Consider the following 21,580-nt stretch of genomic DNA (forward strand, 5'->3'; position numbering starts at 1 on the left):
AAACATAACTTGGCAAATTATGCATTACTTTTGACCCTTAAAATATAGGCTATATTAAATTCAAACGTTTAGTCGAACGAAAATTTACATTCGAATTTGGAAAACATTATTTTGATTAATTGCTTTGGTCAGATCTTTCAGTAAAAATGGAAAAAAATACATATGTCAAGGTATTTTTGTAACCAAGCAATCAAAAAGGAAACTGTTTTTTAACCTTAGGTTGTCTAATGGGAAAGTTCAGCTGGGTTTCAAGTTAAAACAAAAGCTGTAAAACAGGCACTTAACATGTGCTGTAAGTTCACACAATTATAACAGAAAGGACATTTGATATCCAGTCACAAAATGTCAACAATTGAACAGTCTGTCTGTCTCCAGAATGATGCCATTGTAGACAGGAAAGACAATAGTGATCTTTTTTCACTTTCCACCACAGCTCTTATTAGAATTGTCTCCCTGTTGAACAACAGCGTTGAGAGGTGTGTTGGAAGGAGTAAACAGAAAAGTCTTTGATGTGGAATATTGTTTCACTCAGCAGCACGATGAGTTTGTAACATTTAAAAACATAATTTGTACGTTTTGCATTATGATGTGTGCCGTGTGCAACATTCCCCCACTATTTTTTTGCTGCTTTTTGATAATTTGGAGGTGTTTATTGGCCCCAATTGTTTCCTAATGTTCATTGAGATATTGCAATGTTACAGGTGTCACATCTTCTTTCACCAACTATGTTTCCTGCAGACTTTTTATACATACTGTAAAAGTAGTTTGCTTCTGCCAGAGACATGGAAAAATATGAAAAGATTAGCAAGATTGGTGAGGGTTCATATGGAATTGTTTTCAAATGTAGAAACAGAGACACTGGACAAATTGTGGCCATTAAAAAGTTTGTTGAATCGGAAGATGATCCACTTATCAAAAAAATTGCCTTGAGAGAAATTCGTATGTTGAAGGTAAGATCTGAAGGTTTGTTAAAGTTGATAAACAAGTGCCTAAATAACATTTTTATTTCAAGCAAACATTGCTTGCAATTATTTTAAGAAATATGCAAGATTGTAAAATTAACTTAATATTTTGCAGCAATTGAAGCACAACAATTTAGTCAACCTTATTGAAGTCTTTAGAAGAAAACGCAAACTTCACCTTGTGTTTGAATATTGCGATCACACCGTCTTAAATGAACTGGACAAGCATGCCCATGGGTAAAACCACGTACAGTTTCGATAAGTACCTATAGTGTGATTAAGAAAATATATGACAAACTCATTTTTATGTAATGCTGAAACTAGTGGAGTTGATAAAGAATAAAGTTTTGTTGTGGAAATTACAATGATGCAACTATGCAGGGTTCCAGAGCAGCAAGTAAAGAGAATAGTGTGGCAAGTGTTACAGGCCGTCAACTTCTGCCATCAGCACAATGTAAGTTATGAAACATATATCAGAGTTTAGTATATTGAGTTTAACATCATCCTCTCTGTAGTGCATCCATCGTGATGTCAAGCCTGAAAATATTCTTATCACAAAACAAGGAGTCATTAAACTTTGTGATTTTGGCTTTGCCAGAATTTTAAGTAAGTAAAAAATGTTGTTGATGACATTTCTGTATTGAAGTGGTAAAATTTGAGTTTCATAAATAATGAACTAAGTTTACAGTTTGTAAATGTATAGGAAAGTATTTGGGTTTTAAATAGGTTGCATCAAATAAATTGTGCCTAAATCAATAATTTTTAAAATATTTATTTAAAAAGCCTTTTTGATAAATGCAATATACAATTTAAGCAAATCTAAGATGTTGTTTGTCTCAGCTGGGCCTGGTGATGATTACACTGACTATGTCGCCACCCGGTGGTATCGAGCACCAGAGCTACTCGTAGGTGACACTCAGTATGGCCCTCCAGTGGATGTGTGGGCAGTCGGCTGTGTGTTTGCCGAACTTCTATGTGGACAGGCTCTTTGGCCGGGAAAATCCGATGTTGATCAGTTGTACTTAATCCAAAGGACGTTAGGTCTGTTATGTTTGAAAAACTTAATTTTTGAATATGTTTTACTGTGGCAACACCTTCATCATATCCTTATTTGCATATTTTTTCACTCCAATCAAAAGTAATTTAAAAGTTGTGTTTAAAAATGGTGGGATAATATTTAACACAAAATTAATTGGGACTTTAAAATTCACTTATGTTGTTTAATTGCAGGTGATCTTATACCTCGACACAAACACATATTCAGCACAAACCAGTTTTTCCATGGGTTAACAATACCAGAACCAGACACAAGAGTAAGTTCTTTGGTTTTTGCAGCATTGACACTGACAATGTGTTGATATATATTTGTATCACCATCAACAGCTGGTGTGTGTTAAGTGATTTCAGAGTTTTTTTTAACTAGCTGTAAGGCCATAAATTTGACATATCCGGCTTCCTAAAACTTTCACTTGAGTTTTAAACACTTTCATTTCGTAGTTACATAAAAAAACATTTAGTCCAGTACAATTTAAGGTAATTACATTGTGTGATAAGGAAGTAATTATGTACTTGGAAGTTTAATTTTATTCACCTGCTTTACTTTCATTTGATCGTGGATTTATTCTGGCCGACAACCTTTAGGTCTTGTTTGACAAAAACATGAAACACAAATGTTGAACGACTCTTGATAAGTTCACGGTGCAGTGTTACATGTTGCTGCTATGTTTCATACTTTCCCGTTTTCAATGTTGATCTTTCAAACGTTATCCTCAGTCCCAGCAAAGTGCACATGTTTGTTGCCGTGACAACAGAACAACTGTAAAAACAACAATGACGCGATCTGTTTAACCCTAGTTAAATTATGTCACTCAATTGTGGGCTTAAGACCAGATGTAGGAACCAATTGTTCAACAAAAGCCACCGGTTTCCACCGCAAACCGCGGAATTAAAACAACAACTTCCATCCATTGTCAGGCATTTACTCATGTCGTAGAAAAATCAGTTTTACGAAACCGGCCCTTCGCTACCAAGTGACCGGATTTTAACCGTGGTAAACAAAAGTCTTGAATGTCCACGCAAGAGCCTCTTATCCCTGCCTCTATTGTGGGTTAGGACTCGGCGTGAAGACAGATATGTAATTTATTGCGAATAACTATCACGCACATCCATTGTTTGAAAATCCGCGAATTTCGTGAAAGAATGCACAAACGTTTATCTGCTTTATGACTTCACAATTTGCGACTTTCAAAGGGATGGAAATTTTGCCGTTACAAAACTTTTTAGTCAGCGTAATTTGTTTTTTGCCCAACGTGTCTTCGCCACTACACATTTTCTACTAAACTTTAAAAAAGTAATAACAAGGTTTTGAATAAAACTTTTACCCCCCAGTTTCGGGAGAGTAGGAAGCGAGTGAATATTGGTGGTTTTAAAGTGAGAAGCATGACCGGCGTATTGGCGTTGTGTTGTGTATTGGCATGACATCACGAAAATATTATCATATACAGAAATGCACCAAGCTTGAGTGTCCAACGCATATATGTTGTGTGGTTTAGTATTGGGTTCGTGGATGTAAATAAAATTGCTGGGTTGAAATTCCACGAAAATTCAGCTGAAAATATTTTACAATGGGCGTGAGCCTCAAAAATGCTTCGAATCCCGTTATTTAAAGCATGGAGTGTTTGTACATTAGAACCGATCAATATATGGTCGGCGGTGATGAAAGGTTTTCCGTATGTCACATTCTGACGTAACACAAATATTAGCTTTGGCATGGCGGTGCATGACTTAGTTTGTGTGTCATGTCGGCTACTAATGTATGATATCTATTGTTTCCAGGAGCCATTGGAGAAACGTTACCCGAACACAAACGCCCAAGCTCTTCACTTTATGAAGGTTCGTTACCATGGATCTAAAACATTAAAACAACACCCGACCAACCTTCTGGCATGAACGTGCTTCTTTGAATAAGCAAACATTGATATTTAACGCATTTTGTATGTTTCTCCTGCTGTTATAAATGTGACCAATTTGTCAAACATATGTTTTTAGTAATGTGCAAACAAATACAGCCGTAGTAACAATGTCAAGTCATGGCTAAATGTGCGGTATGAACCAAACGTGATGAAGTAGCTCTTAAACCTGTTTAGATGTGACTGATACTCAACATTAAGTAATCATGGATTGTTATGCTACTTCCATAGCTACCAGATTTTGTGACGTAATAATTGATTTCCGCTGCAGGCTTGCCTCCACATGGACCCTAGCGCTCGATCTACATGTGAAGAACTATTGGAACATCCGTATTTCGACAGCTTCCGTGAGGAAATCAAGGAGCAGCAACAACCTCAGCAAATCCACCACCATCACCACCACCGTCAGCACAGGAGAAGGGCAAGAAGGAACCAGGCGGTAACGAACCCAGCCCACAAACACTTTAACCATTTCCCTGTGAGTGATATGCAGTGGTAGATGCATGTGGTGATAACGTTGCTAATTCAAATATGTCTGAATAAAAATGTGTTTGAAATGTTGGCAAACATATTTATAACCAACATTTCTATTTAGATTTCTATGACAGATTTACATATAATTCAAACGTACTTAACATGTCGCACGCAAGTCCACGTAACGTGCGGATTCCGGCTCAATTCCAAAAGCGAATTAATAATGAGTACTTTAGAAGTTATTCAACCATTTAAAAAACACCCTTTATACAATCGCAGAACCATACAGTAGGCACCATACCGTAAATCGTATCACGCAAGGCACCGTTTCTAGGAATTTTTGTATATTTAACTTATCTAATTCAGTGCCGTAAATATCCAATGTAAATCGAAAGCACTCAAACGACAGATGGACCCTTTCAGTTTGTGGCATTCACCAAGAATTCAGTAAATATCAAAGCGGGCTTAATTAAAGGTCTGGAGAGACTTACTATACTGCGGCATCTGTTTTAAACCGCACCAAAACATGTTTTGTACAAACGCCATATGTGAGTGCTTTACTAGGAGGAGCAAGTCGCGTGCAACCCACAGTGTTTACTGCCGCACGTTTGTAAAACCAAGCTTTTCTATTTAAACGCCAAATAGGGCACACGACGCGCTGTGATTTATATCTAGCTACGGCTGTTGTGAACAAACAATGGCCTTTGACAACGCCACAATGGCGGTGGAAGTGTATTACAAGGTATGTTGTTTCTATGTTTACCGCAGTGCGCTTTCAACAGGAGTTTGCGGTTGAAGGTGTTGGTGTGGATTTGTAGTGGTTTGTTGTGACAAGTTGACAAGTCCGGATTTGCCTGCTAATTTTGAATTAACCGCATACATGTTTTCCGTTGAATTTTAATTGAAAATCTACTGCCGGCAATAGCGTTTGTTGTGAACTGTATTTCTGCCAACAAAAAAACTATTATTACAATCTTATGAATTTTGGGTAAAAGTAAAATAAATTCTCCCCTTTTTCCATTCCCTTGATGGATTTTCCATTGAAGTAAATGAAAAAATACGATAACCTTCCACCTTAAGATGTAATTGCACAGTGGATCGCGTCATTTCAGTTTGTGACGTCATATGTGACATTTTAAAAATGTTTTTGGTAATTCCACTTTAGCGGTTGAAAATGTTGACTGGCTTGACCCCCAAATTGTTGGTATCCACAAAGCCTTGGGATCAGTAGATCTTAATCCAGAAAACGTCCAGGGCTTACATCACACAAAGAATTCTTTGCTCTAATTGTGAATGTGGGAGCTTCAATTCAGGCTTTGCGCATGCGCGTTGGCTTGGAGCATTATTGGTGTGCTGCCATCTAGTGATTAATGCTGCAAACAATTGGTATGATATGAACTATTAATAATTATCCGATAGGTCATGAAAAATACAAGTATATGTATGACCATCACTGTAATGGATTTTTTTGCATTAATTAACATTGCAAAGGACCCCAGGTTTTTCTATGCGGGGAAATCTAAACTTGAGTTTCTGCTGTTTATAAAGTGGGAGGTTAAAAGGTGAAAGTCTTTGTTATCCCAACTTCCATTGTTACCCACGATAAGTTCATTGTGCCCGAACTTATCCAAAATGTGGTTCTTTTGCAAACTTGGCTATTGTACTTTCTTTGTGCACACAATATCGCGATACTCAGCCGTCGCCCCCTGCGTCTGTAAGTCATTATCGCTTAATTTGATCCTGACTGAGGTTAAAACATAGTAATACATGTTAATAGATCTGGCGCATTCGTGGTTGGCAAACACAGGGTTTGGGAATAACATGGTGAGCGTTGTATTTACATACCGGGCCCACATCAAACATGGTGCGGGTTCCTATATTGGCCCGTCCAGTATTTGGCCCGATTTAACTCGAGGGCGTCAGGAAAGGACGTGGAATAAGTGCAACGATTCTTTGAGTACGATGTGCGTTTGAAGAGGTCCTCGATCCACTCTAGCGGACCGCGGCACGACGCGCGAGCCCCGACCGCGAATTCTGGCTCTCTCTATTCGATTTAGGCGCGTCCCTATCGCCTCGCGTTGTCTCTCGACCATAACTGTAGTCGTCCCCGCTTCTCGAGCACCGCGCTGTCATATTCCACCCATATTGGACACGGCATGATTTGCCACCGGTTGTCATGGCGACGCGCTGGAGTAGGGGTTTGAAGGACGCGATGACATTGGAATGTTAATGCCCCTGCTCGGTTGCCATGGAGATCGTGTCAGAGGTTGTAATTTGGAGGTTTGCGATTGTGCTTTTCGTCGGTGATGTTCATCGCTCCAAACCTCTCGTGTCTCCCTGGGCAGTTGTTAATGAACAAACCGCGACTCATTTCATTTTCCTGTTCGAAATCATTGTTTTGCTGCACGTCGACACAATGGGTTGACTCTTTTTGGCAAATAACAGTTTGGATAACCAACTATTGGTTTAGCTGCTATGCTAAGCGGTAATCTTTAATTGCCGCAGTTTAATCCTGATGTCCCTAATCCATTTATGCCATTCGTCACTTTCCAGTTTGAAGATTTGTAAAGGGTTTAATGGTTTTAGGCTGGAACTTAGAAGGACAACGACTAATAAGCGGTCACAATAAAACCCTGACACGGCGACCTCTACGTTCAATGTCGCCCCTATTGTACACACTTATTGTTCGCCTTTCTAATAACGTCACACTATTATATGGCTAGCCACCGAACCTATTATACTCAGTGGCGGCAAATACAATTTCCACAGTCGTTCAGGTTCGTTTTTGTGACAATAAGTTGGGTTCGTTGCGTTGCACCATTGTTACTGAACGCCTTGGTTTCAATTTCATCCTGAGTTGTATTTGAAGGTTTCTTAAGTTAAATATGTCATGTTCCCTTATAGGTAAAAGTAAGATGTTAATTTCCTTTTTGGCCAATGTACATGACGTCACCATATATGGGCCTATATTGTTACGTTATTAACAGTTAGTTTTCACCACACAGAACTTACAGATGTAAAACACGCTGACGTCACAATACCCGTACATTATTATGACGCAATACAGTCGGTAAAAAAAGCTAGCGGAGTTTTTTAATTAAGCCGTTTGCTGTCACATGGCTTCAAACCTGTGGAATTCCTTGAGGCGTCAGTGAGCTACCTGGCCTGGATTGCAACCTCCTTGTGATATGACACCAGTTTGGTAACACAATCCGATCGAGCATTCTCTTATCCGAGATACCGTGGGTAACTTGTGGCTTGAGGCTAAAGTGCAGGATTTCGCGTCCCTTTGAACATGGAGTTTGATTACATTTCTACAGCTGGCAAGGTTGGCTGGGGTCGGAAATTAACTAATGTGAGATTGGTCGTAACTCCACCACCTTCAGATTCCTCATCATCATTGCAGCTTTTATCAATATTCATTCGGTTACCTATGATGTTTCATTTACCTGCGAATGTTTCCTGATTACACTGAGTTTTTTTTGTGCTTTTGCCGTGGGTTAGACTTTGTACCAAGCTGTATTTTATCACGCGAAGTAGGAAAGGTTGTCATATCAAGGTGGTAAATTTGTCGTCAAGTGAAATTGAACAAAACATGAAATTTGTTCGACGTTTCCGATATCCTGAAGTTGTTTTTATGTGAAGGCGTCAATAGGGCGATGGTTTATCTTGCAAGGGAAGGAAATTCCTCACCAATGACAAGTGTTACTGTAGCACAGCTCCACAATCGCTTATGTTTAGATAGCAACGTCACTAGAGCCCCGTTTAAAGCGACACAAAATCACATGAAAGCTTTCGTATTGTTCGAAAGTGATTCCGTTCCAGCTTTGGCTCAGTTTAATAACTAAGGGAAGAACTATTTCCGTTAGATCAGATTTCCAGTTTGAATTTATTTAGTGTGTGGGTGTTGTTTGTTTTGACATATGAACACATTAAAAACAACTAATGTGCCTATTTTGGTTTGGGAGCTGATCAATTAACTTTGTTGATTGTTGCGTGTATTTTTGTAAAAATAACTGTTATTCGTTCTGTTATTTTGAAAGGTTTTTTTCTCGTTACATTTTACACAAAGTCGAAATCATTGTCCTTGTCCCTAATATTTGACCTTTGACCAAACATTCCTTTAAACTCTGTGGCTTGTCTTTAAGTAAGTGACAAGCCAATTAAAAATCACCAGACAGAAATATTTAACCGTTATAGAAAATTGTGTTATATATAGAATTATTATCAATCGTTGTTTAACCGGGGAATCTTTTCGCAGAATCTTCTTCCAATGTTGACGAGCAATCCGATCTCCAACTCCTCTTCCCCCGCCCCAGATCACAAAGGTCATTCCAAGGACGGCATCGGACCTCATCTACGTCATAAATTCCCCCACCGACTCCCAAACATCTGATTTTTCATCGAGACACATTCAGGACTCTCTGGTGCCATCATGCGGACGATTTGCGAATTTTTTTATCTTTAATTTTTCATACGGTAGTTCGTACGCTTGCGCTCCGCTCATCCGCAATACCTCCGCTTAGATCCAGGTAGCAAGTGCCTAGAGAACGTAGTCCATATATTTTCTCTTAGTTTGTATCTTGTGAGAAACGGTGACATAAACTATTAATAGGTTACGTCTTAATGTTGTTGAATAACTTCATGTAGCCATTGGGTTGGGGGATTCACCGACAAGGCTGTTACGTAGCCTAAGATAAATCGCTCTCTAGTGCCCTTGTATGCAAGGCGGCGAAAGTAGCCGCCGTCCTTACACTCACAACGATCCAAGACTGATGGCGTGGCGACCCCTGGTGGCCGCATTGTACCTCAGAAACGAGTAGCGAGTTGGTTTCGCGTGGTGGAGGGTGCGAGTAGGATTTGCAAAGAATCGAGTCATCTACTCGTTTTCCAAACTGACTTAACACAAACTGTACAACTGACGTCATCAGTTAGTTTATGGATTCATGATCATCTTTCATGGCGTGTCAAACAAAAATGTTTATGGTTTTCTTTATTTTGTTGATATTTTAGTGTTTCACTCACAATACTGCCCCCTTACCCACCACATACACCACAATTTTCATGTGTCTCTCTCCGTAATTTTCATCAACTTTTCATGTTTACGAACTTGGAACAGATCACGCACCTTTTACACAACAGCATATTCGACAAATAATTCCGAAGCCCCAAATTTTCTGATTAAACATTTTCCAGTAGTTTAAACCGACTCCAATCCATACTCCTCTCTACTTATCGCTGCTATCCATTTCCACCAACATCTATCCACAATCTGTCACTTAAAAACCAATAACTTCTTGCCACGTCACAATGCAATGGTGGCCCTTGAAATAATAAACCCCTGACGTTAGTTTTCATATTGTCCGCGTAGTTTCGTTCTCCGCGGAATAGCTTCGTAGTCCCTGCATTATTTTGTAAATAGATCCCTAAGCATCGTACAGCATCTATGTGGCGTCTCATCGTTAAATATAATTTATGTTTTATTGACAATCAACCGTTTCCAAGCACTTTTTTGCTCGATCCATTTGAAGCTTACACAGGTGTAATGGTTTACTTTAATCTTTACATGGGCGTTTTAATTAAGCGAGGATTTTCATCAAGCAAACTCATAACTTCATCGTTTAAGTCATCAACATAGGATACTTGTATACGTTATGTCTGTCATCACTTTGACAATCAGTGAACTTACACCGAGCTTATATTCTCACATTTTCATCGTGCTTTTCGTCATATTTGTCGCCCTTGGCATTAACTTGTCCTTATTGTCTGGATACTGCCGCCTGAATGTATAGTCGCCTCATAACGGCTTGCAGTGTTCAGATATCACTCAAAATCGCGCAGTTTTGTAATTTGGCACAAGTGTGATGACTTGCACCTGTTTTAATTACTCAATATATTCGTTGGACAGTTCAGTGTCGTCCTATATTGGCGAAAGGAATTTGATACGAGTATTAAACAATTACTCCAGGGTTGGTGCCACAAGCTCGTCAGTCGGCACAAAAACGCGAAACTTTAGTTAAGACACGCGCGCACACCTTCAAAGTAGGATTTGGAAATAATTTGACGCAGATTCTACGAAGCCTCGTTTTTCAGTGATGCAAAATATGTTTATATCTATTGCCAAGCGTTTTTACTTCAAAGTTCGTGGTGATTTCTTGTAATATTTTTGGACATACTGAAAGAATATGAGTAATGCAGCCAAAAACATATTTTAAGTAAGCTGAAGAGCAGCTTGGTGACTCTCAGTGCAGCTTAGTGACCAGTGACAATTTTTCTCGCCAAATGGCCAGGCGAAGGCAAATAAGGTTTCAATCACTGGCCCTGTGTGTAGCTCACTTAATACTGAAAGAAGTATATAACTTTTTTAAACATACTGAAATATTGTAAATCCCATGTGGTAAAAGTTTAAGCACCTCAGAATAATGTCACGCTCGGCTGAACAGAGCGCAAAACTGCAGCAAACTTGGACAACTGTTGATATTTTAGAAAACATGGCATGGATAAAAGCGTTGATGGTCGCATGTTTTACATTCGATGTAATAATTGTCAAAATAAACATCACTACCATAAAGTAGGCTCTACTGAACGTAGCCAACAAAGGAAGTGACATCATCATTGTTCATCGATCTTTTAACAAAATGTCAACAAACGTTTTTCGTAAATTGTATGTTTTATGCAGAAATATATTATAAGTAATGTAAACAATAAATAATAGCATGGCGCTTGGCTATGCAAGAATAAGACAGGCTTTCACTACCTTACCTCTCAATTACTTGCACATGAACGCTCATTACCAAACTGTCCGAAGACATGGAAACAACAAACTGCAAATGTTGCATCGTTGCCAAGTCAGCTTGCTTTACACATCAAGCACGAACACAAACAACCTAGACAAGCTGTTGAATAATGCAACTGTGGCACAATGGATGAATGTTGCTAGTCAGAAAGGACTTAATTCGAATAAGCTGCCACTGCAATTCCTTGGTAAACCAAGAGCCTGCAGGACGGGGAACACTGTTATTGGAACTGGTATCGTGCTACCAGGACAGTTGACTATGTCATCACGTTATGAAAGAACTCTTGATGATGCACAACATTTTCTGTCAACTTTTAACAAGGAGTTGACGATGGAAAGTTGTGTCCTGATGCAAACCTGCACTGATAAAGACCTGCAACATTTATATACAACTGATGCAAATGGTGAAGTAACACAGAAGGGTAAGTTATATATTTGGATGTAACTAATTTGTTTCAAATGAAGCCATCAATGGTAAAAGCCTTTGTATAGGACTTTATGGTATATTTTTTTGTAGCTATTGCATTGTACTACAGCAGAGTGAGCAGATAAATACAAGTTTTACCTGTAGTTGCCTCCACTTTCTGCAATATCATAATACAAGTCTTTTTTCACAGCCAAGCAACCTGCAGATGAACCAGCTCAAAAGTTTAAACTTTTGTTTGAAAAATTGAGAAATGAGGTGTCCTGTGTATATGTACTATATCAACTGCAGTAAATTCATTAAATTAAATGTTTTTAGATTCCTATGTTTATGAACAAACAGCACTGGCATGATTTTGACGACTACACAAGCAATATTAAGTTGCATGTCACTTTAAAACGATCATCATTTAAACTAAGGCAAGTTGCAAACTTATGTGTTCATATGTTTACTTATTTTATTGTGGACAACTGTTGCATCAATGTGTGTGTAGTACATGTAGGGTTTATTTTTGTTTCAAAGGGGGTTGTGGCAATACAAAAGAATGGTTTCAATGTTCAGACGTATTTCTTCATGGTATCTTTGTGAACCAAACCTAGAGTTATTGAGTATTAGTGAAAGTGAGGAACAAAATACGATAGAAGCACGTTGGAGGATTGTTGGCTGGACACCAATTGCAATGATGAGCACCTACGTATTAAAAATGCCATGCAACCCCAAGTAAGCTAATGGACCCCAAATACTGAATTATGATTAGCAATGCTAGCATAGGAAAATTTGTGTCAAAAAGATTGATGATTTAAGCAACATGAAGATATAGTTTTGGAAAAATTGAATCGTATGTATATCCACCAATAAACTTTATAATGTACTTTTGATCATCTGCAGATCAATTAAACAAACTTGTATTTTTTTAGGTATTATGATTTTGTTTCTACATTTTATGTCAACGAAAATGGAAAGATTTGGCGGCACGATGTTACCAAAGTATGTATTTTAATTACTTGAATTATATAATCTTGACAACTGGTACCATCTTACCTATCTTAAAAAAATAGTTGTATCACTAATTGATATTAGCTAACGATGAATGAAATGGTTGGAAATTTATAAATGATATTTCAGATGAGGAGAATGCAGGAAAAAATCCCAATCAGGACCAGAATTGAGGCACTAAAAAATGGAAGGTTAAATCCAGCCGCTCTTGTTAACCGTTTCACAATTTATTTTACAAAAAGTGCAAAAAATATTTCAAGGTCAAAACAATGTGCTTTATAACATCCTGCCTGTCTTTTTAAACGTACATATTAATTTTACAAAACTCATATCATAATCGTTTGCGGATTGCTAGAAGCGTTACCTTATAAAAACGTTATCATGCATGTTATAAACATTTTTAACTACTGCTATATATTACCAAATGTTCTCTTCTGTTGCACTGTTCCATGCGCTAGTAATATTTGATTCGTATGTTCCTTGTTGAAAGCTTTTGCGTGATGTATATTCCAATGATTGCTAATACAAATACATGCGTTAAATTTTTGCTTGCCGAAAGTGCAAGGGTTACTGTACTTCCGTTTGTTTTAACGTAAAACAATGGTTGTTCGTTTTACAATAAACCCGTGTAACATGCAAATGAAGGACAATAAATGGATTAGGTAGTTTTTCTATATATTTTCCCAACCAAAATGCTGTAAAACCAAGAAAATAGAATGAACAATACTGGGAAAGTTGCCTTTAAAAGGGGAAAGTCCCCTGTGACAGCGCATTTAATTCAAACAATTTTCATAAGTTAGTGTCGAAACTGGAGAGGTATTCCGTGTTTAGTTTGTTAGTGTTTTGACAAGACAATGGATGGGAAGGCGTCAAAACGCAAGTTCCACCAATCTAAGGTTGCAATACTGCTTGCGTATGGAGTCAGCTTCCTTGGTTTGCTCATATTTGCCAAGGTAAAGTAGCCTATATGATCATTGCTTTTTTTGAACCATGAAACATGTTGCAGCAACTTTTGCTTTATGATTGTTCTATTCATGACTTTAGTTAAGATCAACTTGTCGCAGAGGGTAAGTTCTTGTTTGTTGTTTTCCAGGGTTTTTTTCCAATAAAGGCAGCCAGAAGGGGAAAATCCAGTCTTGAAGATGTTCCGTCGCCACCGATTAACCAAGAAGTACTAATTCAACTTATTAAAGAAGATTTCGTCACCCAGAAGCATTTAAACAATGGTTTGTTTCCCAGAGACAAACATTTTTGTGCATGTTTTATAATTGTAACTTTATTTTTTTAATTAATTCAGCATTTTAAACTATTGTTTGTCTGTAATTAGTCTTTGTATTTATAGTATTTTCATGTGTACCAGACTGTAAAGTTTGGAATTTGTGCAGTGAATTTTTTATGGCGACTATTAATTCCACCAATAATTGTAAAACTTTTTTGTACTACTACTTTAGCTAACTTGCACGGATTATCAGTAAATTTTAGTTTTCCCTTCTGGCTTGTATACAAATACAATGATTTTCTTTTATAGAGAAACAAACTATCCCAATAGCAGCTCCTTACAACAAACTTATTCTCCTTGTGATTGATGCAATGAGGATTGACTTCATTCAATCACCGACGTACAACCAACATATGCCTTTCTTGCATTCCCTTCTTGCCCAAAACAAAGGTCACATTTTTACATCCAAGGCCAAGGCACCAACAGTTACAATGCCAAGAATCAAGGTATTGTTTTTTTTAACATTTTGGTTTTGAGACGATAATGCAAAAGTGCTGTTCATATTTACAGATATATAATTATTATGAATTTCAAGAAATAGTTTGTTTTATAACTTAGTGTGGGGGCGCTCAGTCTTTTTATTAATGCCGGCCACATCGCACAGACTTTATTCACCAACGGCCGCCAGTGAGTCCAGACCGATAATTTCGCATTTGCTTATGCCTAAAAATGTACTGAAATGTTATATTTAACAATTTTTCTTACCTAAAAATACATTATCTTATTCTGTTTTATAACAAAGACAAACAATTTCAGAAACCAAACATCCAGGCAAAACTTGTTAAGTTTTTTACAATGCACGGCCGTCAAACAAATGCATTATAAAACATGTGTACGGCCTCATGTATTAGCATACACGGCCACATGAGGCCGTACGGCCGCAGGTTGTGCACCCCTGACTTAGTGCATATCAAATGTTACACCTTACAATTATTTAACAGACTGTCAAGTGTTAGATGTAATGCATAATTTGTTTCTTTATAATTGTGGTTTCTCACAGTTGTGTTTCAAAATATATACACAGTGGTAGAAACTTCTATATTGAGGTACATTTTCAACCTAAATCAAAATATCCTTTATGGTAATTATTTAGCAGACTGTTTAGTGTTAGATGTAATGCATTGCCCATTATGGTTTGTACATGTACATAGTAACTTATCATGCAAAATAATTTTGATTTATAACTTGTTGGACAATGTCTCTTTGTTTTTTTTTCAGGCTATGACGACAGGAAGCATTCCTGGATTCATTGATGTCATTATTAACATGGACCAATCATTTGAATTGAAGGAAGATAATATTATATCTGGTCTAACTGGGGTTGGAAAGAAAATTATATTTTTTGGTGATGACACATGGATGAGATTATTCCCAAATTCATTCGCAAGAGCTGATGGGACGACGTCATTTTTTGTGACAGATTATACAGAGGTAAGATTGGCGAAGAATGGTCACCAAAATTGTCTTTGGTGATTTCCACTTGCTTAACGATGCATGGGTTTGGTGTTGCACTTGTAAAGCATTGTATTGTGAATATAGTAGTCTGTGACTTCTAATACATGGACTTTTGTAATAAAACAACTTGAGTTAATTAGTATGAAAAGGAAAGCCAAAGCTAACATGCTACTCATGCCGAAGCAGACGTTTCAAACAACTTAGGCTTTTGCATAATATTGAAATATACCAACACATGCACAGTATTGTCCTAACATTTAAAATGTTCAATTTAAGGCATTAAATATTTTGAAATAAAGTTGTTTTGACACAGGTTGACAACAACGTAACAAGACACTTAGACAAAGAACTTCACGAGAAAAGTGACTGGGATATCATGATTTTGCACTACTTGGGCCTCGACCATATTGGACATATAGCTGGACCAACATCACCACTAATTGGACCAAAGTTAATGGAAATGGATTCTGTCATCAGCAAATTGTACAAGGCCATAAATAACAAGGTAAGTTTTTTTAATATATTTATGCTGTGATTCGGTCACCACAAATAGGAAGTTTTGGTAGCTGAACATAATGCCAAATATCTTTAAACAAGAATTGTTGCTTATTTTTTCCCTGGATGTTCTTATTTTGTGAATTATTCAGGTGTAATGTAAGCATAAAGTGTGTTGTGGGTTTGGAAGCTCTTGTTGCTTTTGTTACTTGTTGCTACAAAACCCACCAACATTATTTCAACTCGAATTGATTGAATACCTAAAGTGTGGGGAGCTTTTACTGAAAGGAAATATTGCAGTCAAGAATTTTACTTGCATTAAATTTAAAATTTGCTCATATATTTTTCCATACCAGGACGATGCAATGCTTGTGATAACGAGTGACCACGGCATGAGTGCTCGTGGGAGTCATGGAGGGACAACTGACCCAGAAGTTGACACTCCTTTACTCATGATCTCAACTTCCATGGAAACAACACAGTAAGCTCATACATCTGTCAGACTTTGAATGTTCTCTGTCAAACATGCAATATACATTTGTGTTGTGTAATAATATGTATTGGATACTGAAATATGATGAAACAAGTATCCAAATTTAACATTTTTGGGGAGGTTAAGAATTATTTCATGGTTTAATTGTTGTGTGTTTATTTCTCTTGATGGTGATGTTTGCAGAAGCGTTCAAACGAAAGTTGAGCAAATTGATTTGGCTCCAACTTTGTCTTTGTTGTTCGGTTCACCAATCCCACAAGGATCAATGGGAAAGGTGATACCAGATGTAATGCAGGTAAGAATATTTGTATGAATACTATGGTGTATATTTGAAGGCAAAGTTGTGCTCTTGTGCGCCAGTGTATCTTGCCTACAATATACAGCGTGAAACCACTGAGCTCCTGTAGCTCAGTTGAAAGAGCGTTGGACCTGGTTAGCCCAGGGTCATAAGTTCAAATGTCACCGGGAGCTTGATTATTCAGATCGCACTCTGACTTGTCAGAAAATAGTGGTTAATCCAGCTAGGCTGCGAAGCCTGTAAACCAACAGTGTTGAAATTTAGATGTGGTTGGAAGTGAATTGGTAATCACTGTTTTAAAGATATGTGAATGCTAATTTTGTTTGCCTTGTATTCTATTTTTTAGGGTTGCATTATTATTTTTTTACAGTCACTAAATGAATCGGCAAGGCTCCATGCCCTCCAGTATAATTGCCACCAACTGTTAAACCACCTGTCACAAGCTGGGAGGCTAGTCAACCATTTTATCGAAGCAAAAAATGACCCCCTCCATCTTTACAGGTAATTAATCCTTTACCATTGAAAAAAATATATTTCTTTAGTTTATGTTTGGGTGCAAAAGGTAAATAAAGTTTTACTGTTGGTTTTACTGTGTGAATGTGTGTATTGATGAACTTGAAGTTTTGTGATAGGCATATATATATGTAGCTTTTCAGGTTTCCATTTGTGATGTCACAATATTTGTTCTTGTTTTAGGAATGGTGTTCAGTTCCATGGAAAGTATTTGGATTCGAATGACGGCAGCTTCTACTCTGCTGCTTACAATAATTATGTGAAGTGCAACATTTTTGCTTCAGATTCTCTCACTTCAAACATAGCTTCCTACAATTATCCAGTAATGGCAACTGGGATTGCTGTGCTTTGTGCAGTAAGTTTTTATACTGGGGGTATATTTCATTTCATGGATGAAACAGATATATCAGCACTATTCCCTCTTTGCAAACCACTTTGAGTATGTAAACACTCAAACAAAGTAAGCAATGATAAGTTTCGTGCAAATGCTTTGTTTGGTTTAAGTATTTTATGTGATTAAGTATTTTATGAAAGTAAAAACTATTTATTTTTTTGTTACAGGGATTTTGTTTAGTTTTGTTTCTTTGGGTGGAAGGACTGCTCTTGTCAAAACGAAACAGCGTTTCTCTGCCAAGATCAAAAAGCTTTTCAAGAGCTGTCATTGGCCTTGTAGTTGGGTCAGTTATCCATGTTGCTACTTTACCCAGCAGCAGTTTCGTGGAAGAGGAGCATCAGATCTGGTACTTCATCACAATATCTGGTGGGATGATTTTGTTCATCGCAATATTACGAGCGACTGCTGAGGCCGCTACAAAGGAGGCAAATCCGAACACATCCGTCAGTCTCTATGATGCGCAAACCTTTGTTTCATCACAATTACGTTTACGTAAGGGCAACCAAGCATGGCAGGTTGTGTATGAGAGCAACGAGAAGCAAGATGGGATGGATAATGGTGAAGTTGATCCTCCTGGTGATGAGGAACAGGTGGATATTACAGAAGATGAGGACACAACTCACATCAAGGATCATCCAATTGTAACTCACAAGCATTGGAAAGTTGTTCTTGTTGCATTTGGATTCGTTTTCTTTCATCGTGTGTTAAGATCGTGGAACCAAACTGGGATACAGTTTGCTGGCCAGCCAGACATTGGTGCGTTTAATCTTGTTGTTTTTATTTAATTAAATAACCTCATAGCTTTGGGCTAAATTTCGACCTTTTGCGTTTGACAACATTTTTGCAAAGTTATGTTTTCTAAGTTAAAATATTTTGACTTTGATATAAGACAAATATTTTTCACCAAAAAGTGTTGTCAGAGTCTTATTCAAATAGAACCTGTGTTGTTGCATATTTTAATTTTATGTTTTGCAGGTGACTGGTTGAACTTGCCACAACACAAATTTATTTTATCGCTCATGTCTGCCGCTAGTTTGATGGTGGTTTTCATCATGGCCGAGATGGTTTGCAGCACCAGAGATTTCCTGCGCACCACATCATGCTTCTGTGGGCTTGCTACTGTGTATTTATACAGACATGCAACTGACACTGTTATGTTTTTCACTATGTATGGATCACACAGTCAGACCATGTAAGTAAGCTAAAGTTCAAGCACATTTGTTTTATACAAACTTCGTTTTCCTATTTATAAATATTAGGCAGCATTTTTTTTCTCATCAAATAGCAGCTCACAATTGTGTGGAAATATTACAGAACAGAGTTTTACTATGAAATTATATTTCCAGAGGCATCACAGAAGCGAGAGTTGTGTATCTCATCTCAGCATTCCTCTTCATAAAATCCCTCCTGCATCGGATATCGGAGAGTTGTTGTCGCTCTGTTCAAAGCAAGAAAACTCATCTTTGTTCAACTCCATCCTTATATTGCTCCCCAACCCCTGTAAGCAGACAACAATCCCTCGACTGCATCCAAACCACGATAGTCCTGCTGTCAGCTTTGCTGCTGAGACCCCACAACCACTGTGTGTTGGCATTCAACTTGATCTTGTACTGGTCATTATTCCGACTTCTGTGGCCGGTGGTGGTGGAGGGGAAGAACAACCTGTTGGATTTAAGTATATTTGACTTAAGGAATATGAAACAAAGTGGGATTGTGACATCACAAGCGATCGTGAGAATTCTGGTTGCATGCTGGTTTGGACAGATGTCATACTTCACAATGGTAAGTGAGCTTTTTATTTGTACTATAGACTGTCCTATCAATTGCAACATGCCATCCTGTGAAAGCAGTGAGTGTTTTGTAATTCCTACCTGTTCTGTAAAACTTCTACCTAAAGAAACTCTTACTCAGAAAAGTTTCAATAAAAGTTCATATATATCTTGCCAGGGAAATTCAAACAGCTTTGCAACAGTTGATCTATCCGCTGGTTACATTGGTCTGTCTGGTTCAGAGGGCCTTCTTAACTCTATGTTCACTGTGATGTTGGGTTCGTTCGCAACCTACATTGGACCCATACTGTGGACAACGTTTTGTGTCTCAGATCTCATTAAACTTTGTGTTCAAGGTGGGTTTGGAAGCTGCTGTTTAACCTGATGTAAAGGAAGTTACCTAGAATATAAATTAAATTTTTTTTTTTTTTTTTTTAAATATGAAAAATATCCACATAAAAACGTAAGAGTTAACTGTTTATTTTTATTGAACTTTAACACACTTTTAAGCATATTTTTATGCAATCTTGACGTTTTCAATTCATGTTGCTCAGATGCAAATGAAACACATTTGAAGCAACCCCGGTCGTCGACCCCTAACCTCACGGCATGTACTTTTATAACCCTGAGGTTACTCCAGGTCATTGTGTACGTCATGGTTGCAACAGGTCACAGGTACCATCTGTTCGTGTGGAGCGTATTCTCACCCAAACTTCTCTACGAGATTGTGAACACGTGCGTTCATGGTTGGCTGCTCATATTCACCCTGTTGCTGTGGTGATGCGTACGTTACTATGGTTACTGATGTGTGATTTTACTGGGTTTCATTGGCGGTTGTCACGTGACGAGAGTTTAGTGCAATGGTGTTGTGTGAATATTCTCTATGCAACCAACACAACCTCACACATTTATCCGTCGATCCAAACCAACTTAGTCCAACTTGAACCTGACGTCACGAAATAATCTTCTCACTTCAAGCCATTGTGGAAGGAAATATGTATTGAGGTTTATCTGTTGAACCGATATAACGCTGTTATGCAGAATACCGCCCTGCAAATAAATGAGATGAACGACTTTCGCCCAAGCTGTGAGTTTGGTCTTGACTGTTGTCGGGAAATTATTATAGCTAAATTCCGTTGTAAATGTGGATCATTCTTGTGGTGACTTTTTATAGCTTTCTATATTTTGGCATTCTTTGTGTAAAGTTTACAATTGTTTTTATTGCATGGATTTTGTTTGTATGATTCTGTGAACTGTGTCTGTAACCAGTTTGCCCTGTGTTAAATTGTTGAAACATTTCAGCTCAAAGCGATCTTGGCAAACAACTTGTTGGCCTTGTGTCTTATAATCAACTAAGAATAATTAACGCAATCCAATAAGTTTTAAAAACTCTGTACCAACACACATGTAACAAACCACAAGCATTTCTATATTGTGTATCGTATTGTAGTTGATATATTCATGTCATTGTATTTGGGACATAGTTGATACTTAGGTTTTGTTCTTTGAAGAAATTATATTTTAAATTTTTTATGTCGTGCGTCAAGCTTGTGATGGGGTAATTATATGGAGTATATTGTTTGTCACAAAGTGATCAGAAGTACTTCATCAAACCAATGCCATCACAATTCAGGGGTGTGATGTGTTAGGTGTTCCCGGTAATCTGTGGGGCCTGATTCGTGCAAATGACCCGTCCCTTTAACAAGTAATACACAAGCCATAATCACCTCAAAAACTTGGTGTTGGTTTAAAATAAAAGCGCCAGTGTAGTAACTGTTCTGTATTTTAAGATAAATATTTACGTACTTCTGGTAAACTGCAAACTTTAGTAAACCGTTTCCAACACCGAAAGTGTCCAGACGGCCACAGCTTGAAATCTCACCGACCCCCAAGGTGACACATCCCACTCCAAAGGCTATTGCATGATATTTAAGTGACGAAGATCAGTGTTTCACGGATGATTAATCAGAGGAATGACAGGAAATATACAAACTTGTAGGAAGTGATTTGAGACGATGCCCTTTTGGCAGGATTCGAGACGACGGTTGTTTGCAAGCTCGTCGTCTTTTGCACAGTAAAGATTTTTAATACTACGATGAGGATTTACTGTAAATTGTTTATCAGCCGCTGTTGTTGAAGCTTCTACTGATCAAATCCAATTATGCGTATTTTGCGCTAAAAACAACTAAGCAGATGAACAACACACAAAAGGAATATAATGGAAAGGGCGCCGATGAAACACTAAGGTTATCGAGTCGGGCGC

At 37.8% G+C, this 21,580-nt stretch overlaps 3 protein-coding genes across 4 annotated transcripts; all 3 read left to right on the forward strand.

Moving 5' to 3' along the window:
• The first annotated feature begins 742 nt into the window (after positions 1-742).
• Positions 743-10,309, forward strand: LOC145912942 (cyclin-dependent kinase-like 1). Of its 2 annotated transcripts, none has more exons than XM_083000412.1 (9): positions 743-950; positions 1,078-1,199; positions 1,344-1,416; positions 1,478-1,568; positions 1,803-2,003; positions 2,193-2,275; positions 3,798-3,854; positions 4,203-4,409; positions 8,667-10,309. In XM_083000412.1, the coding sequence occupies exons 1-9, from the start codon at positions 783-785 to the stop codon at positions 8,799-8,801; spliced, it is 1,137 nt and encodes a 378-aa protein (XP_082856538.1). In that variant the 5' UTR covers positions 743-782; the 3' UTR covers positions 8,802-10,309. The 2 variants fall into 2 exon arrangements, with proteins under 2 accessions (XP_082856538.1, XP_082856539.1); XM_083000413.1 differs by having other exon boundaries at positions 4,203-4,370.
• Positions 10,310-11,088: 779 nt separating this feature from the next.
• LOC145913949 (uncharacterized) lies at positions 11,089-13,214 on the forward strand. The gene is made up of 6 exons (XM_083001719.1): positions 11,089-11,623; positions 11,819-11,883; positions 11,944-12,044; positions 12,148-12,345; positions 12,543-12,612; positions 12,751-13,214. Exons 1-6 carry the CDS (start codon positions 11,122-11,124, stop codon positions 12,901-12,903), a joined length of 1,089 nt encoding a protein of 362 aa, XP_082857845.1. The 5' UTR covers positions 11,089-11,121; the 3' UTR covers positions 12,904-13,214.
• Positions 13,215-13,431: 217 nt separating this feature from the next.
• LOC145913321 (GPI ethanolamine phosphate transferase 2, catalytic subunit-like) lies at positions 13,432-20,848 on the forward strand. Its single transcript, XM_083000939.1, has 14 exons — positions 13,432-13,574; positions 13,715-13,847; positions 14,150-14,346; positions 15,119-15,331; positions 15,669-15,860; positions 16,207-16,331; positions 16,527-16,638; positions 17,012-17,142; positions 17,338-17,509; positions 17,716-18,304; positions 18,524-18,740; positions 18,895-19,330; positions 19,496-19,673; positions 19,872-20,848. Exons 1-14 carry the CDS (start codon positions 13,476-13,478, stop codon positions 20,096-20,098), a joined length of 3,021 nt encoding a protein of 1,006 aa, XP_082857065.1. The 5' UTR covers positions 13,432-13,475; the 3' UTR covers positions 20,099-20,848.
• The last annotated feature ends 732 nt before the right edge of the window (positions 20,849-21,580 follow it).

The sequence above is a fragment of the Ascidia mentula genome, chromosome 9, assembly GCF_947561715.1.
Source record: "Ascidia mentula chromosome 9, kaAscMent1.1, whole genome shotgun sequence".
NCBI classification, from domain to species: domain Eukaryota; kingdom Metazoa; phylum Chordata; class Ascidiacea; order Phlebobranchia; family Ascidiidae; genus Ascidia; species Ascidia mentula.